This window comes from Amphibalanus amphitrite, unplaced genomic scaffold (genome assembly GCF_019059575.1).
Source record: "Amphibalanus amphitrite isolate SeventyFive unplaced genomic scaffold, NRLGWU_Aamphi_draft 000045F_arrow, whole genome shotgun sequence".
Classification (NCBI taxonomy): Eukaryota; Metazoa; Arthropoda; class Thecostraca; order Balanomorpha; family Balanidae; genus Amphibalanus; species Amphibalanus amphitrite.
Genome location: NW_024881541.1, coordinates 701543 through 720349, shown reverse-complemented (window position 1 = coordinate 720349; position 18807 = coordinate 701543). Strand labels below are relative to the sequence as shown.

The 18807-nt window shown below is 47.5% G+C and overlaps 1 protein-coding gene and 1 long non-coding RNA gene across 6 annotated transcripts in view; one reads left to right on the top strand and one right to left on the bottom strand.

Annotated features, from left to right (window-relative positions):
• The window catches only part of LOC122377477 (mevalonate kinase-like), a 116979-nt gene extending 98759 nt beyond the window's left edge, over positions 1-18220 (top strand). For all 5 annotated transcript variants that reach the window (XM_043357535.1, XM_043357533.1, XM_043357534.1 and 2 more), the window contains 2 exons: positions 9480-9857; positions 17998-18220. In XM_043357535.1, the coding sequence (XP_043213470.1) occupies positions 9480-9857; positions 17998-18066 (447 nt within the window). In that variant the 3' untranslated portion in view covers positions 18067-18220. The remainder of the gene's footprint in view (positions 1-9479; positions 9858-17997) is intronic.
• On the bottom strand, positions 563-4829 carry LOC122377480. Its single transcript, XR_006255874.1, has 3 exons — positions 4742-4829; positions 4181-4299; positions 563-630 (listed from the first exon to the last, which is right to left on the bottom strand). It is a non-coding gene; the product is annotated as an uncharacterized LOC122377480 (long non-coding RNA).
• Positions 18221-18807: the final 587 nt, after the last annotated feature.

Sequence of the window (18807 nt, the reverse complement as noted above, 5' to 3'; positions counted from 1 at the left end):
AAACCACGGGGGGGGGGGCCAAAATGGCCCCCCCCATCAGGGCGCGGGTTAACACACATCCTCGTTAGTCAAGTTCATTAAGTCTCAGAATACAAATTTACTCATTATATATTTCAGCAGGTTGTTCACAGTAAACATGCGCTCTGAGCCTCATCAGAAGTAACGCCACGGCGGACGAGCAGTGGACAGTGGTCCTCCGCGATCAGCAACACTAGTAGTGTGAACGACACCTATGAACAACACGTCTTTGGGCCTGGCGATGGGAGAGTAGAGGTGCCGTTTCAAATGCATTGACTGGCGCAGTCTTCAGCTTGTGGAGCCGGTCGGCGCAACGATTTTTTAACGACTTTCCGAACGACTTTTGGGAGAGCTCTTGCGTCAGTACTAGCTGGGCGCTGGGGCATTGAATTTTCTCATTGAACACGGGGAACATTGCCGCACAAACTAGGAGGCGCACACTCAGAGGCGTGTTGTCTTCGGAGATGGCAGCCTCGCTCCCCTCCACCCATGACACTAGCGTTCTGGATGCAGGGGGAGCCGGGAGGACGGCGTCGCGGACCCATCATTCGCGGACACGTCGTTGTGCCTCACGAGAGGAAATTCTAAAAAGCGTCCAACCCTGGTCCGTGTCTGAAATAAGAAAGAAATATTATTGTTAATAAATGACGAAGTGCATGAATGAACAGCATAATGATACATACCTTAACCTTCGCACGGGTGGGGGGTGCGGGTGGGGGTTGGCCACACCTGCCAGTTTTTTTGCGAGTGTAAAAAACGCGGCGAGCAGCGCTGCGAAACTTGGTATAGCTTATGATACATCAATTTCGCATCGTGAGTAATATTTTTGACCCCGGGTCACATAACGTCAGGTCACAGGTCAAGTTAAGTGATTATGCCTCTAAAAACTTTGTGATTCAGTCATTTCTAAAGTAAATTCGTACATCCCAGAAGTTTGAAACTCATGCTATTGCATGCACTGGCGGATCCAGCCACCTGTCATGGGAGGGGCATTTTAGCGAAGGGTCCCAAGGTAGGGTGCCCCTAAAACTAAAAACTCCTTGGATTTAGGCCACTATTTTTTGGGATTTGCCGAAATTTATTTTTAATTAAAAATAAAAAATATATTCAAATTGAGCCTCATGCCGTTTTGGGCCCCCCCCCAAAAAAAAATCATCGGAAATATGACCGAAGTTGACATTTGTATGTACCTGGAAGGAAAATTTAACTTTTTAATTAATTGAAGTTGGTTTTAAAACGATGTCTGATGCGTAAGCATCCAATTTGGACAAGATTATGGGATTCTGAAGAAAATTTTGAAATTTCGAACCTCAAAAAACGCCAAAAATAACCTATCTGGCGGGAGGGGCATACTTACATTGAATGCCCTTCACGGGAGGGGCATTTGCCCCCAATGCCCCCCCCCCTTGGATCCGCCAGTGATTGCATGAGCTTGTCAGTATGAACAATTTGCATATCTCGGAATTTCGATTTCGGTGACCTGTCAGGTCGATTTTGCGACCTCTCCATTGACTTATATAGTCAATGTAAGAAAATTGAAATCCTCTTCTTTTGGCCGAAAACACCCTCAAACATCGGGACACAAATGAACATGACACAATGAACCGGAAAATTGCACCTGTGGCCCCTTTAATGCCTCTGAGGTCATCTCAGGTCACGAAACGTCTCAAACAGTGTCTGCAAACACCAGGAATGTGTTCAAATTAACAATACGAATCGAATGACATGCAACATGACCTTTTCCGTGACCTTGACCTGAGGTCAAATTTTTAAGTTGACATTTTTAGGTCAACTTGTAGGTTATTCGACGCGTCTCGACGTCATTTTTCTTTGACCTATGACATCACAGGACGGCAAGCAAGGTCAAATTGTACCAGTTTACAATGACAAACATTTTATTACGTAAAGTGGCTTTTATCATTTAAAAGAGACGACAAACGTTTATACCTATTCAGTCAGGAAGAGAGGGTAAGTATCGTAGACATTACTCTAGACTACTTTCAGTACCTAACAAGTGCTGAAAAAATAGGACGTCACAAGAACAGTGGCTTTTTTTTAGTCTTTCAAATAACTATACACATTACTGGCAGTTTTAAAGATACCTATTTTGTTGATTTTTTAGGATGTGTAAAGCCGATAAGGAATAAGGAGATATCCGACATATGCTCCGTTTTTTACTTCTCTAAATTAAAAAAAAACCTGAAGGAGTTTTGGGTGTAGAAATATCAAGATCTTGATATTTCTATTTTGGAAATTTTGTGGTAGCAGTTCCCTTTGCCATGCATTTTGTACCTACTGTGCGAATTTTTAGTCTCTAGAATGATCATTTATTTTTGTGATTTTTTCCGTGAACCACTTTTTTACTTTTTCGACGGAAAATGGCCGAACATGACCTCAGTTTGACCTCCATAACTCATGACCCGAGGTGACCTAGGACCCATTTTTCAGGAGTTTAGTGAAATTGATGTCCGGAGAAGTACTAGAATCTGGAGTTAAAAATCGCGGCCGTTTTTGAGTTATCAGCGTAAAACAACAGGGGTGCCTCCCCCTTCCCCAACGGGTCGCGGGTTAAGCTCGCACCCATTACTGAAGTGACTGTCCCTTGACCTCTAAATGGCCATTCCCTGTCATTATACTCTTACACGAAAGGCCAACGTACTAAACTAACATATACTTGGGGATTCGGTAAGTTCACTATCGACTCTACACCTTTTTAACCTCAAATTAAAATTAGTAAACTTTAAATTAAAATAAGTCAACTTCAAATTAAAATAGATCAATTTCAAATTAAAACTGTCAACTTCAAATTAAAATAGGTCAACTTCATATTAAAAAAGTAAATTTCATATTAAAACATTGCTACACTATGTAGTTATGTTCTTTGAAGCGAATATAATGCAAACCCATACACAGTGACATATGTATGTATTGGTGCAGCTCACAGTGGCTGCATACACACCATACACGGTGACAAATTGGTGCAGCAAATCTGTCCACTGGCGGATCCAAGGGGGGCATTTGGGGCAAATGCCCCCCCCCCTGCAGTCCCCGAAATTGACGAAAATTTTCGTTTTTTTTCGAGAAAAAAACGGAAACTAAACACCTTTTAATAAGAAAAGTTTGTTTTAAACTGCACAGCAGTGCGCAGGGAATTAAAATCCGGTGAGTTTTTGGAATTTGGAGAAACTTTTTGGGGCATGCCCCCCCCCCCGCGGCGTCCAAGACCGCCTTTCTGGATCAGCCAATGAATCTGTCACTGTGTATGGTTTTACACAATATATGCGCTTCAAAGAACATAACTATTAGTGTAGCAATGTTTTAAAACGAACTTGACTGATTTTAATATGAAGTTGACTTATTTTAATTTGAAGTTGACAGTTTTAATTTGAAGTTGATCTATTTTAATTTGAAGTTGACCTATTTTAATTTGAAGTTGACTTATTTTAATTTGAGGTTAAAAAGGTGTGTAGGTACCCATTAGCCGTTTTCACGACGGGCTTCCCGGCGAATGCACCTAATTTGACCAAATCTGCACCTGATCTCTTTTAGAGCCAATATCTTCATTTTATAAATTAATTAGAGCGGTTTAATCGTTGATAATGTCTGATAAGTTGACAAAGCAGACATCTACGCACTTAGTGCAACCCTAGCTGATAGCAACTAAGAATCACACTGAACCTTATTTGACCAAAGCTGCACCTAATCTACACCAAATGTGCACCAAAAGTGTACCAGATGGCCGTCGTGAAAACGGCTATTATAGACCTATCGTCCAACATCAACCCAATAATAGCCAATGCACATCAAAATACAGACGGCTGAGCTAAGAGCTTCGGCGTCCGGATCCGTCCGTCGGAGGAGGCCGTCAGCGGTCGCCATGGCAACGGCCTCGCTTGGACAGCGGGACAGCTGACCACGGGAGCGGGACGAGAGAGGGAGGGAGAGCGCAGGGGTAGAGAGCGCCCGGGCGCCCGGGCTCTCGTCGGGTTTCGGTTACGCTTTTGATGATAATAAATACGTTAAACATGTGATTTCAATTTTCATATCGGCTTCAAATTATAGAAGGCAAAACCCCAGTCTACTAAACTACAACCGAGTCCCATGCAGACACTAATTGTGATATGTGAAATAATAAATCGGCAGAAATAGCCTAGAACAATACCTTTTTATCCTGTTAGCAGTTGAGCCGCATTCATCAAGGAATGAAGTCCTGCCTCACAGGCCTTGAGCTCTGACTGGGACTTCGAGATTGACCTTCATTCTGCTCATCTTGAGCCGTATCTGAAGTAAATAAATTATGTCAGTTCGCAGCCAAACAGATGTCTACCTACTTGTTTTCCACAGACAAAAAGAAAAGCGGAGGGAGGCACAATGGGAGAGAGAGGGAGAAAGGGGGAGGAAGCGAGCGAAAGATTAGGTGAGAGAGAGAGAGGGGAAGAGAGAAACCAGGCAGACTAATCATAACTAGCTGGTAGATACATACTCATAGCCAAAGTTGAAAAGGTACAGTCCAAATTATTCATGTACCTATAGCATTTTTATAAACGCACACATAGTCACCAGTGGTGGAGTGGCAGAATGAGAATCAGGGCCGAGGGCTCCTCCTTTCCATCCATAACGCCACACTGCACGGATAATATTTATGCAACCACGCCTAAAAGACATTTAATATCACTGATGTTATTTCTAAGAATAATTTGGAGCAAGTATCGCTTGTACTTACCAACAAGACGTCAGACGCAGCACAGACACGAGCTCCCTGGATCGCACGAAGATGGCGACTGAGGCCCACGCGGCGCTGCATTTGGCGCGAAACTGAACCGAGTAAGTTAACAACCCACAGTGGTAATATCTCTCAAGATCGCGGCTCAAATAACCTCATTCTGCTTTTTAAACTCGACGCAGAGGGGTAAAACACGCCAACGTGTCATTCAACACGGTATAACCGTGCGCAAAGATGCTTCCACAAAATCGTATTCGTGTTTCGGAACACAGTGTCCGCCAAATGCAGGTATGAATACATGGCGATTACTCGAAAGGTGTCATTGTACATGGGGATTCCGAGCTAAGTTCATCCTGATTTGGATCAACCGTGTTTTGCTTCGCAATAAGGTTTAAATTACTCGATAAATACGGATTCATTAGCAAGGTAGCTTGTTTGAACACATCATTAAAGTGAGTCAGAAAACTCAAACTGTGCTAACATTTTTTACAGTGTAGCCGGTCCTTAACCATGCACCAAATTTCAGCGCAATCGGTCCAGCCGTTCTCGAGATCTGGAATCGACCCCTGAACGTGCGCGCGCACGTGAACCAGCACCATAACTGTGGCACATGGATATGCATTATGCATTGCCTATTGAGTGCCTACCCACATGCCAACTTTCAGCGCGATCGGCTCAGTAGTTACCGAGATATTGCGATTGCTACAAAACGGACACCTGGGGCATTCCACAACAGATCAACAAAAAAAAAAAAAAACGCGAAATAACACCCTACCTCTCCAATTTTAATGAAATTTCGGCTATGGGGTTATCTAGCCCGGCGATTCGTGTTGTAACATTTTAAATCACATCCGTCGAATACTTGGGGAGATATTGCCCCAGTGACTAGCATAAAAACTATAAATTTCATCCGCAGATATTAACCCGCGCGCCCGCTGGGCTCTGCCGAGCAACGCGCCCTGTTGGGGGGGGGGGGCATTTTGGCCCCCCCCCCTAAGATCTAGAGAACCACGCAACCTAGCGACAAGCGGCAAACGGTGTTGGATAGCCCTTGTCAGGGAACTACCTTGTGACCCAATTTTATTGACCTAGGTCAAACCGATGACGTCACAGGTCAGGTCAAAGGTCCAATTTTCACAGGCATTTCAAGAAATGCGTTGTAAAATCGAGTAAAATGCATTTCATTTAAAATCATCGATAGGGAAATGTTCTTCAAACACATATTTTGCTATTTGAGGTCACTGATACCAGGACAGGTCACAGAGGTCAGGTCACAGAGGTCAGGTCACGGGGGGGCACAATATGAAAGTGTCGTGTGATACATGTTTTATGGTCCATTTTACATGACAAATGCGATTATGTGCGTCAGGCAGCCTTTGGGGCCAGCTTAGGTCACGTTTTGGTCAAGGTCAGGTCAAGGTCAGGTCAAATTAGGTCAAATTTCAAAGTTAATATTTTTGCATAAAATGGGTATCGAATTGATGCAGCTTGTCACGGGGAGTTCAATGGTGGTCTTTGTTTTGCCGTACGTGGTCTAGAATCGCTAAAAATTGAGCTCAAAAAATTGACGTAATCATTTTTGAACAGTTTTTTCGCTATAACTTGGCCAAAAAACGAGATATCGATCTGAAACTTGGTATGTTTATAGAAGAGCGCAGGGACTATCACATATATTCCGTTTTTTCGAAATTCGGAAAAATTTTGTATTTTTTTTTAGTTTTTCTTAAAAAAATCAATTTTTTGAATTTTTTGGGGTCAAAAACCCAAAATTTTGAAAATCCGAGGTAACAGTTTTGTAGCGCCGCTTTTTGTCTACTAGACCATATAAAGAACTTTGAAATTGCTTGATAACTGTAGATTTGGTGAGTGTTTCAAGATTGCATGTTTTTTGCTCACTTTTGCTCGAACATGACCTCAGTTTGACCTCAATAACTCCTGACCTAAGGTGACCTAAGACTTGAAATTTGGTGTGAAGGTGTCAAATTGATGCCCGGGAAGGTACTGAAAATTTGGCGGCGCTGCGCGCCGCCGTTTTCTTGCTATTCAGGAAAAACCACAGGGGGGGGGGGGCAAAATGCCCCCCCCCCCAACGGGGCGAGGGTTAAGCTAAATACTCATTAGATTCATATAAAACTGCATATCCCCATAATTGATATTAAACAAAGATTTTTGTGATATCAATTACTCGAGGGCAGCGCTTTTTGAGGAGCGCTGTGGCCCGAAGGTTTGGACTTTGAATTGTGAAAAACGCCCGCCCGCCGCAAAACGTAAACGCCGCAAAACGCACGCCCGAAACGCCAACGCAAACGTCGCAAACAGAAACAACAAACAAACGCACGCCTGCCGCAAACCGCAAAAAACGCAAAAACAGCGCAAAAAACCGCCAGCGTCGCACGCCCGCTAACCGCCAACTGAAAACGCCCAAAAATCGCCCGAACGCCGCCAAAGGCAAACACCGCAAAAAAGAAAAAGCGGCCGCCAGCCGCAAACAAGTTTAACACCTCAAACGACGCAAAAAAACCGCCCGCATCGCCCGCTCACCCGCCGCCAAACACAAACACCGCAAAAAAAACACAAAACGTACATGCAAGGCAGCACACATCAGTGTTCGGCTCTAAATTAGCTTTCTTGACAGACATTGAACAATGCCCGAAAGTGAAACGAAAGTTAAGCGAAATCATTGAATAATCGCAGTCGGTTGTGTGAGTGTGAGTGCCAGGCTTTTATTTCCAATTTTCATAAACTATTTCGAGGGTTTAGGGTAGGAGAATGATTGGTTTCGGAACGTGTCACCAAATGTTCCCTTTTACCCTAAACATTGCCTTAAATAAAAGAAATATATGTAAAAAGTTAAAGGCAAAACTCCTCTTCAAATTTCTTTTCATTAAATTTCCATATCCAGAGGCACCTTTAGGCATAATCGTTTTGTCAAAAATTGAATGGCCACATTTTGAAAATCAGAAATCAAAAAATAATTTATTTAAAAAATGTTGAGATTTTGAAAATTTTCCAAATATTTTTATTGATGCATTTTCTGCAGTCAATGAGGATTCTAGTGAAATACATATTAATGTAAGTTACTGGCCATGTTTTTATATAATATGAGTCAAAAAGATGGTTGCTCTGAGCATTTTGAAAAATGCCACTGGCTATAAATCGTAAACCATTTTAAGAAAGGAAAGTAAGTACCTATAACGCTGAAAATAGGAGATTAACCCTCGCCCGTATTGGTGTTTTTCCAGCCGCGAACGTATAAGGGGGGGTCCGTTGGACCCCCCCCCTTCCCGTTTCGCCCCTGATCGAGCTAGAGCTTCGCGGAAAAAACGAGCGTGTTGCCCGTGACGAGAGGAAGCCGATGATACCCAATTTTAAGGTCCTAGGTCATTGGCTGACCTTGCAGGTCAGGTCAATGACCCAAAAGTCGGGAAAATCGGGACGTGTTAGAACGTCGTAAAGTGTGGCTGCTATTGGTTTTTTCGGGGTGCTGATCACGAATATCATGTTAGTTTTGATCACAGATGATGTCTTCATGCATTTAGGCCAGGTCGGGTCAGGTCAGGTCAGGTCAACCAGTAAGGGTATTCGTAGTAGGTGGCAACCGCCTCTGACAGTTTCGTAACATGTTACGAAGGCACCAAAACTACTTCGTAAATGTTCATATGGTTGCTAAATTCGAATTCAGCTCCAAAAACTGGCCTAGAAACATGTAAAACTCGAAAAAGTGAACCGAGGTCATCAAAGGTCAATGACCTGACCTGACCTTCAGGTGACCTTGACACCCACCCTAATGCATGGGGGCAACATCATATCACATGTTTGAACGCTTGAAACCACGAAAAGACTGCAAACGCGCGGCTAATGCGAGCCGACATACGCCGAATCGCGATTCCGGCCAAACATGGTCTCGAAAAGTAGGTCACAGGTCAAAGGTCATTTGGGTCAGGGTCATGAAATTTTCAGGATAGGTGTAAAATTGATGAACGCGAGGGTACTGAAAGTTTCGTCGCGATCGGCCGCTTTTTACGCGAGTTATTCGCGAAAAACCATGGGGGGGTCCGTTCGACCCCCCCCCCCCCTATACGGGCGAGGGTTAAGAATCTATGGTACAGATAACCCCCTAGACGCAATTTCATCAAAATCTGAGAAGTAGGGTGTTATGGCTTGGTCGATCTGTCATGGAACCTCTTCGTTTTGCACGTGGCACGTGCATAAGGGGTCACCCACATGCATCGGGAATAGTCCAATACTTGGTAGAAGGAATGAAGGTACCCTACAAAATTACCGGATGTAAATCGGTCAAGTGGTTGCTGAGATGAACCTCGCAAAAGCGTCCGCACGGCCGGCCGGCCGCTCATACTCAGAAATTTCCGTTAATCTACGAAAGACTCCGCTCGCTTCGCTCGCTCCGTAATTACGCTAAGACTTCGCTCGCTCCGTATTTTTTTTTTTTTTCAAGGGTGATATCACCCTTGGAAAATCTAATAATACGAAACGTTTTTTTTGTATTTTATTATAGGTATACGAATTACTTTGTAACACAAAAGAAACTTAGCGAATTTCCGTACCGTTTCAATGTACTGATGACTCAGTTTATTTAGTGAATGATATGTAATGCTTCGTGCGAATAATTTGGCCTGTGACATATGCTGTGAGTTATGATTTGACCTGTGGCCGTTACCGCCGTGCCGTGTGCGCTGAGCTGACCGGTGCCCTCTGACCGTTACGGCCGCGGACGCAGGTGCTGCTGGTGGACACGCGTGTTCCGCGTAACACGCGCGCCATGGTGGCCCACGTGCACGAGCAGCTGGCTGACGACCGGTTCTCTGCGGCGCTGGAGCCGGTGCTCGACTCGATGCAGGCGGTCTCGGAGTCGGCGCTGGCGGCGCTGGCGGACGGCGACCAGCCGGCGCTGGCGCGCCTGGTGGGCCTGAACCAGGCGCTGCTGGCCGCCCTTGGCGTGTCGCACCCGGCGCTGGACGCCGTCTGCCTGGCGGCGGCGCGCCGCGGCCTGCCCGCCAAACTGACGGGCGCCGGCGGCGGCGGCTTCGCGCTGGTGATGCTGCCTGCCGGGACACCGGAGCACGCCGCCGCCGCCGTCCGCGACGACCTCGACCGGGTGAGCACACGCAGACACGCAGACACACGCGGCGCGGCCAGAGCGACACACAGAGCGCGAGCCGCGGAACTCTATCGGCCACCAGATGGTGTCCAATGGGCGCCGCGCCATGGTGCGCAGACCAGAAAGCAATGGTTGCGTCCGACCGCCATAGTGCTGGCGCGTGACTCGCTGTTAGGTTGAGGCATTTATGAGCGAAACAAGACAAATTTTGAATGAGGATTGCTGCTGGGATGTATCTCAGGGGTCGTGGCCATCTGCTAAAGGTAGCTATTTGGAGCTGTGGTGCCTGCAATTGTTATAATCAAAGATTGAAAATTAAGGACGATGAATGTGGTGTGAGCTCTATGAAACTGAAGTTAGGCATGCGCCACTGGAAGTCAGTGGCGGTCGCCAGGGGGCCATGATGACCATGCTCCCTCCTCCCAAGGCATATCAGGGGGGGGGGCATCATAACATTTTGCTCCCGAACAACTGATGGGCCCCCATCATGGTTGTGTGGAGCCCTGGTTCTTGTTCGATTATGACAATGCTAAAAACCCACATCGGCTTTTACGGCCCCCATACAGGTTTTTGAGGGCCCCAACACTGACCTCTTAGGGTCCACACTGGCCTGTAAGTGCCTACACTGGATTCTGAGGGCCCACGTCGACCTCTTGAGGGCCCCACACTGTCTTATGAGGGCCATGCACTCTGAGGGCCCCAATCGGTGTCTGATAGCCCCGAGCTGGCCTCTGAGGGCCCCATGCTGGCGTCTGAGGGCTAACATCGTCCTCTGAGGGCCTATGTACATCAACCTAGATATTAGACCTAGATATAAGTCTCCATACTGGCCTTCAAGGACCCTCCGCTGGCTTCTGGGTTGGTCCAACAGCGGGCTCGGAGCGCCCCATTTCGGCCTCTGGTGCTCATGACTGACGCCTGGGTATCTCATACCGTATCCTTATTGATGTAGGCCCCATGCCAGATGCCAAGAGCCTCACCTTTGTCGTGGCGGCCCCACACAGGTCGTTTGGGCTCGTACCGGTCTTTAAGAGCCCCATACTGACCTAAAGGCCCTACCCTGGCCCTCATGACTCAAGGGTCTCCATTCGTAATGTCATACAGTCCGGCTTGTAGGGGAAGTTGGGGGAACGCCGAATACTTTTTTTCTGACGCCCGTAGCACGCAAGGTAGACAACATAAGCTATTCTTGTTGGCGTCATTCGAGAGGCCAGTCTTTTGCCTTTCAAACATACCAGGCGCATTTGATGAATTCGCATACCGTTAAGCGCACAAACTAAAAATATCAAAGAAGTGACTTTTTGGCGTTGCCCCGGACTGCGGGGAAAGCCGAAAATGGGAGAAATGATCTACGGGAATGCCGAAATTGATGTTTTGCTATTTTATCTCAAATTTTATCCAGAATTCGTCAAAGCTGACACGCGTTTTAAGAGCTTGAGGACGCTTGGTGCACACTGGAAGTTATAATTGTGTGATATAATAAGAAAAGGCCAGGTAAATCATTCCTTATGGTAACAGGCCGTTGTGTCGGTTAAAAGTGTAATTTGTGTGACTAAAAATACGCGTTGCTATTCTACAGCGGTAAAGTTCACGTAGCGTGCTTTAACGCGCGTAATTGCACGTTTTCGGCATTACCCCAGCTAGCCATACTTTCATTTGCAGGCCCATAACTTTTCAACGTGCTGTATAAATTTCAAATAGGCAGCACACTTATGCAAAGACGTGCTGAAGATTACTTGACCGAATTGGCCAGACAAACGGTAGCATAATGAGTAGGAAATGCAGCTTCGAAGACGCATGTAGTACAAAGGAAACGTACCTTGAAAACGCTCTTGGCGCCCTCACTGCCGAAGTATTCCGAATGACGACTGGTAACAAACATGCGATAATTGGTAGTCACTTAAGCTTCAGAGCATCACTGACAGGTGGCATCCATGTCGTACGGTTTTCGAAATATCTCGAATTTCGGCTTTGCCCCAACTCCGGCATTGCCCCAACTTCCCCTAAGGTCCGATCCCTAGTGTTCGCGTTTAGATCCTGACGTGACGTCATACCATAGTTTCGTGCAACTTCGGAGGGCGTAGATAGAGGCGATGCTTGGCTTTTCGAAAATGACAAATTCGTGTGTGCTGCAACACTGCATACATTTTTTTTTGAAAATGCAAGTGGCCAATGTTGTATGCTGGTATGGCAACTTTGGCCCAGCAGAAATATTCATTAAGAATTTATGGTTTCCGCCTTTTTTGCTCACTTTTGCCAGGCGTATGACAACATTAGCTACCTTAGTGAGTTTTCAAAAAAAAACATATCACCCAAAAAACCGCGTATTTAAACCACAAGGCCAAATTTCCAACACTACCTTGACCTGTACACAAAAGAGCATTCTGGCAGAATCCGAGCACAAAACCCTAAAAACGCACTGGCACTGGCATCAGTATCTGCCACTCGGTACTCAGTGCTGTCAGTACCTATGTTAGTATTGCTTCTCAAATCGGGACCCGACAGGCATGGACCTCGAGACGGGGCTTATTTCGTTTTGCGACCAAAGGAAGGCGCTACACGGTTAATGCTCCAGGCCGCGGCCAGCGCTTTCTTTTGGTTGCTGAAACGAAACACGCTGTCCACCTATTTTATTATTTTAAAGAAAGGAGTTACCAAGGCGTTGGAAAGGAGTTGGTGATCAAAGCTGCACGAAACTACGGCATATGAAGTCGCCAAGGCTTTTTCACGTTTTAACATTATTTTTTAGATTGCCAAGTGTGCCTAAAAAGGTTCTCTCACATGGCGAAAGTGGCAAAGAACCGCACCTGGGCGTGGGTAATTATGCTACCACTGGGGCCCCTAAGGCATGGGTGGGGCCCATTCAGAAGGTTTGGCTTTCCCCTTTTCAAGATCTTGGATACATCACTGAGTGATAACATCAGTTACTTATAGCTGAGAACTTGTGAGGATCCCATCGTGTTTTCCGCTTAATTCTGCTTAACATGGCGGGCTCCGTATCTACGCATCTAAACGTAGCGGATGTGGCGGCCGGTTTCTGGTCTGCGCAATATGGCCGCCATCTTTGAACGCCACGGCCAAGACGATGGGTGGGAAATCCTTTGTGGGGAAATACTCGCATGCAAAAGGGGAGGGCTTAGGGAACAGAAGGGGGACAGAAGGGGGACGGGCAGAGGGGCACAGAGAGGGGGACAGAAGGGGGACGGGCAGAGGGCACCGGGGGACTACTGGCGGCCCGGCGGCGATGGCGCAATCTATGTCCAGTGCCGTGGTGGTGCATCTTTTTATTCTGTGCCGCAATGCACGTATCTGTATTCTGTCCCGTGCTGCATTATGTGTCCTATGCCGTACTGTTTTCTGTGCTCTGTTCTGTACTCCGAGTCCTGTGCTGTGTCTGTGCCCTGTGCTCTGTTCTGCGTCCTCTGCCAAACAATACTCCTGAGCTGTGTTGTGTGTCTTGTGCCGTACTGTTTTCTGTGTCCCTTGCCCTGTTCTATTTCGTGTCTTGTGTCCTTTTGTATTCTGTCTCCTGTGCCGTGCCAATTGCTAATTTGCTATATTCTGTATCCTCTACCGTTTTGTGTTGTGTGTCGTTTGTCATGCTGTATTGTGTGTCCCGTCCTGTGCTCCGTTCCTTTCGGTGCGCTGTTCCGTGCTGGAGCTCCGCGGCGCCGGCAGCCGTGTGACCGACCGGCCCACACGGAAGTGACGCCCGCCTTGGTGGCCCTGGGTCACGATATCGGCGTCCGGCCGCGTCCCGGCGCTACTGAGAGCACTGCTTGGCGCGGGGAGGGGACGACAGATCACCGTCCCCCCCCCCCTCCCTGCAGCGGCGGCACTGGTCACGCCACGGCCCGCGGTACAGGCAGAGCACGCCGGCCTTTGTGTCGTGCTGTTCTATGTGTTTCTCTGTCCTCTGTGTCGTGCTGTTCTCTGTGTTTCTCTGTCCTGTGTGTCGTTCTGTTCTCTGTGTTTCTCTGTCCTCTGTGTCGCTCTGTTTTCTGTGTTTCTCTGTCATCTGTGCCGTTCTGTTCTCTGTGTTTCTCTGTCCTCTGTGCCGTTCTGTTCTCTGTGTTTCTCTGTCCTCTGTGTCGTGCTGTTCTCTGTGTTTCTCTGCCCTCTGTGCCGTTCTCTGTGTTTCTCTGTCCTCCGTGCCGTTCTCTGTGTTTCTCTGTCCTCTGTGTCGTGTTGTTCTCTGCGTTTCTCTGTCCTGTGTGCCGTTCTGTTCTCTGTGTTTCTCTGTCCTGTGTGTCGTTCTGTTCTCTGTGTTTCTCTGTCCTCTGTGTCGCTCTGTTTTCTGTGTTTCTCTGTCCTCTGTGCCGTTCTGTTCTCTGTGTTTCTCTGTCCTCTGTGCCGTTCTGTTCTGTGTTTCTCTGTCCTTTGTGTCGTGCTGTTCTCTGTGTTTCTCTGTCCTCTGTGCCGTTCTCTGTGTTTCTCTGTCCTCTGTGTCGTGCTGTTCTCTGTGTTTCTCTGTCCTGTGTGTCGTTCTGTTCTCTGTGTTTCTCTGTCCTTTGTGTCGTGCTGTTCTCTGTGTTTCTCTGTCCTCTGTGCCGTTCTCTGTGTTTCTCTGTCCTCTGTGTCGTGTTGTTCTCTGTGTTTCTCTGTCCTGTGTGCCGTTCTGTTCTCTGTGTTTCTCTGTTCTCCGTGTCGTGCTGTTCTCTGTGTTTCTCTGTCCTGTGTGCCGTTCTGTCCTCTGTGTTTCTCTGTCCTCTGTGTCGTGCTGTTCTCCGTGCTTCTCTGTCCTCTGTGTCGTGCTGTTCTCTGTGTTTCTCTGTCCTTTGTGTCGTGCTGTTCTCCGTGTTTCTCTGTCCTGTGTGCCGTTCTGTTCTCTGTGTTTCTCTGTTCTCCGTGTCGTGCTGTTCTCTGTGTTTCTCTGTCCTGTGTGCCGTTCTGTTCTCTATGTTTCTCTGTTCTCCGTGTCGTGCTGTTCTCTGTGTTTCTCTGTCTTGTGTGCCGTTCTGTTCTCTGTGTTTCTCTGTTCTCCGTGTCGTGCTGTTCTCTGTGTTTCTCTGTCCTGTGTGCCGTTCTGTTCTCTGTGTTTCTCTGTTCTCCGTGTCGTGCTGTTCTCTGTGTTTCTCTGTCCTGTGTGCCGTTCTGTTCTCTGTGTTTCTCTGTCCTCTGTGTCGTGCTGTTCTCTGTGTTTCTCTGTCCTGTGTGCCGTTCTGTTCTCTGTGTTTCTCTGTTCTCTGTATTTCTCTGTCCTTTGTGTCGTGCTGTTCTGTGTTTCTCTGTCCTTTGTGTCGTGCTGTTCTCTGTGTTTCTCTGTCCTCTGTGCCGTTCTCTGTGTTTCTCTGTCCTCTGTGTCGTGTTGTTCTCTGTGTTTCTCTGTCCTGTGTGCCGTTCTGTTCTGTGTTTCTCTGTTCTCCGTGTCGTGCTGTTCTCTGTGTTTCTCTGTCCTGTGTGCCGTTCTGTTCTCTGTGTTTCTCTGTCCTCTGTGCTGTTCTGTTCTCTGTGTTTCTCTGTCCTTTGTGTCGTGCTGTTCTGTGTTTCTCTGTCCTTTGTGTCGTGCTGTTCTCTGTGTTTCTCTGTCCTCTGTGCCGTTCTCTGTGTTTCTCTGTCCTCTGTGTCGTGTTGTTCTCTGTGTTTCTCTGTCCTGTGTGCCGTTCTGTCCTCTGTGTTTCTCTGTCCTCTGTGTCGTGCTGTTCTCCGTGCTTCTCTGTCCTCTGTGTCGTGCTGTTCTCTGTGTTTCTCTGTCCTTTGTGTCGTGCTGTTCTCCGTGTTTCTCTGTCCTGTGTGCCGTTCTGTTCTCTGTGTTTCTCTGTTCTCCGTGTCGTGCTGTTCTCTGTGTTTCTCTGTCCTGTGTGCCGTTCTGTTCTCTATGTTTCTCTGTTCTCCGTGTCGTGCTGTTCTCTGTGTTTCTCTGTCTTGTGTGCCGTTCTGTTCTCTGTGTTTCTCTGTTCTCTGTGTTTCTCTGTCCTCTGTGCCGTTCTCTGTGTTTCTCTGTCCTCTGTGTCGTGTTGTTCTCTGTGTTTCTCTGTCCTGTGTGCCGTTCTGTTCTGTGTTTCTCTGTTCTCCGTGTCGTGCTGTTCTCTGTGTTTCTCTGTCCTGTGTGCCGTTCTGTTCTCTGTGTTTCTCTGTCCTCTGTGCTGTTCTGTTCTCTGTGTTTCTCTGTCCTGTGTGCCGTTCTGTTCTCTGTGTTTCTCTGTCCTCTGTGTCGTGCTGTTCTCTGTGTTTCTCTGTCCTCTGTGCCGTTCTCTGTGTTTCTCTGTCCTCTGTGTCGTGTTGTTCTCTGTGTTTCTCTGTCCTGTGTGCCGTTCTGTTCTGTGTTTCTCTGTTCTCCGTGTCGTGCTGTTCTCTGTGTTTCTCTGTCCTGTGTGCCGTTCTGTTCTCTGTGTTTCTCTGTCCTCTGTGCTGTTCTGTTCTCTGTGTTTCTCTGTCCTTTGTGTCGTGCTGTTCTGTGTTTCTCTGTCCTTTGTGTCGTGCTGTTCTCTGTGTTTCTCTGTCCTCTGTGCCGTTCTCTGTGTTTCTCTGTCCTCTGTGTCGTGTTGTTCTCTGTGTTTCTCTGTCCTGTGTGCCGTTCTGTTCTGTGTTTCTCTGTCCTCTGTGCCGTTCTGTTCTCTGTGTTTCTCTGTCCTTTGTGTCGTGCTGTTCTCTGTGTTTCTCTGTCCTTTGTGTCGTGCTATTCTCTGTGTTTCTCTGTCCTCTGTGTCGTGCTGTTCTCTGTGTTTCTCTGTCCTGTGTGCCGTTCTGTTCTCTGTGTTTCTCTGTTCTCCGTGTCGTGCTGTTCTCTGTGTTTCTCTGTCTTGTGTGCCGTTCTGTTCTCTGTGTTTCTCTGTTCTCCGTGTCGTGCTGTTCTCTGTGTTTCTCTGTCCTGTGTGCCGTTCTGTTCTCTGTGTTTCTCTGTTCTCCGTGTCGTGCTGTTCTCTGTGTTTCTCTGTCCTGTGTGCCGTTCTGTTCTCTGTGTTTCTCTGTCCTCTGTGTCGTGCTGTTCTCTGTGTTTCTCTGTCCTGTGTGCCGTTCTGTTCTCTGTGTTTCTCTGTCCTCTGTGCCGTTCTGTTCTCTGTGTTTCTCTGTCCTTTGTGTCGTGCTGTTTTGTGTTTCTCTGTCCTTTGTGTCGTGCTGTTCTCTGTGTTTCTCTGTCCTCTGTGCCGTTCTCTGTGTTTCTCTGTCCTCTGTGTCGTGTTGTTCTCTGTGTTTCTCTGTCCTGTGTGCCGTTCTGTTCTGTGTTTCTCTGTTCTCCGTGTCGTGCTGTTCTCTGTGTTTCTCTGTCCTGTGTGCCGTTCTGTTCTCTGTGTTTCTCTGTCCTCTGTGCTGTTCTGTTCTCTGTGTTTCTCTGTCCTTTGTGTCGTGCTGTTCTGTGTTTCTCTGTCCTTTGTGTCGTGCTGTTCTCTGTGTTTCTCTGTCCTCTGTGCCGTTCTCTGTGTTTCTCTGTCCTCTGTGTCGTGTTGTTCTCTGTGTTTCTCTGTCCTGTGTGCCGTTCTGTTCTGTGTTTCTCTGTCCTCTGTGCCGTTCTGTTCTCTGTGTTTCTCTGTCCTTTGTGTCGTGCTGTTCTCTGTGTTTCTCTGTCCTTTGTGTCGTGCTATTCTCTGTGTTTCTCTGTCCTCTGTGTCGTGCTGTTCTCTGTGTTTCTCTGTCCTCTGTGCCGTTCTCTGTGTTTCTCTGTTCTCCGTGTCGTGCTGTTCTCTGTGTTTCTCTGTCCTGTGTGCCGTTCTGTTCTCTGTGTTTCTCTGTTCTCCGTGTCGTGCTGTTCTCTGTGTTTCTCTGTCCTGTGTGCCGTTCTGTTCTCTGTGTTTCTCTGTCCTCTGTGTCGTGCTGTTCTCTGTGTTTCTCTGTCCTGTGTGCCGTTCTGTTCTCTGTGTTTCTCTGTCCTGTGTGTCGCTCTGTTCTCCGTGGCGTGCCATATCGTGCAGAGACGGTTACAATTGTACCGGTAGCGTGAACAATTGTGCCGATACCCACCGGGTAGCGGTAGCGGTGTTCTCCGGGCAGCGGTAGCGGTGTTCTCCGGGTAGCTGTGCCGGTGCCGGTGTCTGCCGGTGCCCACCTACGGACAGTAGCGCGGCGCGGCGCGCGGAGTTGGAGTGCGTCTGAGCGCGTCTGTCCGGTCTGATGGGGCGCTGGTCTGTGGTGGGGTGGGGTGTGACGGCCGCGGGCCGGCCGTCCTCTCTCTCTGACCCCGTCTCTCGGCCGCCCGCAGCTCGGTTACGGCGTGTACGACGTCCAGGTGGCCGGGGAAGGTGTGCTCGTGCAGAACCTGGCCGTCTGACCGGCCGACACCCAACACATCTCGCCCAGATTTCTACGGCACCGTATTTATTCCAGTCCGGTCACCGGGCGGCCAGACTCGTCTTGCCTGCCGCCGGTCGCTGACGCTTTCACTGCTGTTGATAATAATGATTATAATACAATGACATCTGATAGTGTGTTTGTGTGTGTGGCTGTTTCCGATGTGTGAAATATCCTCCAACTAGAGAGCATGCCGTACCAGTAACTAAGCCATCGCACAAACCAAGCGCAATGCATGTTAATTTTTTCCTCACACGCTGTTCTCTGCAGTCCCTATCCAGGTATGCCCTCACCGGTATTTAAAGGTAGTGTGCCACCTTCCAATGATTTCCCATTTTATTTTTCCTACGATAAGAAGCTTCTGTTTTTACCTAATATCGCAAAAAAAAATCAAAAATGGGCCTGGAATAGTGACTTTTTTGCCTAAAAGTTTATCGGTTTTTCGATATGTATAACAACCGAGCGGGCTGACCTGCAAACAGGCGTCGGCAACAATCGCGAATGCGGCGCACATGTGACAATAAGCAAAGGTCATTATAGAGTTAGGTACGACGTACGGGAATGAGAACTCAGCTGTCTAATCGTAGACAACACAATGTCGAATTTAGACTGTAAGCCTGTATTGGTATTGTTTCTTTAATTTGGCTGTCGAACATTAATTTATGGTTTGAAATATGATTTTATGTAAAATAATTGATATGAAACAGCCGTCTCTTAAGTT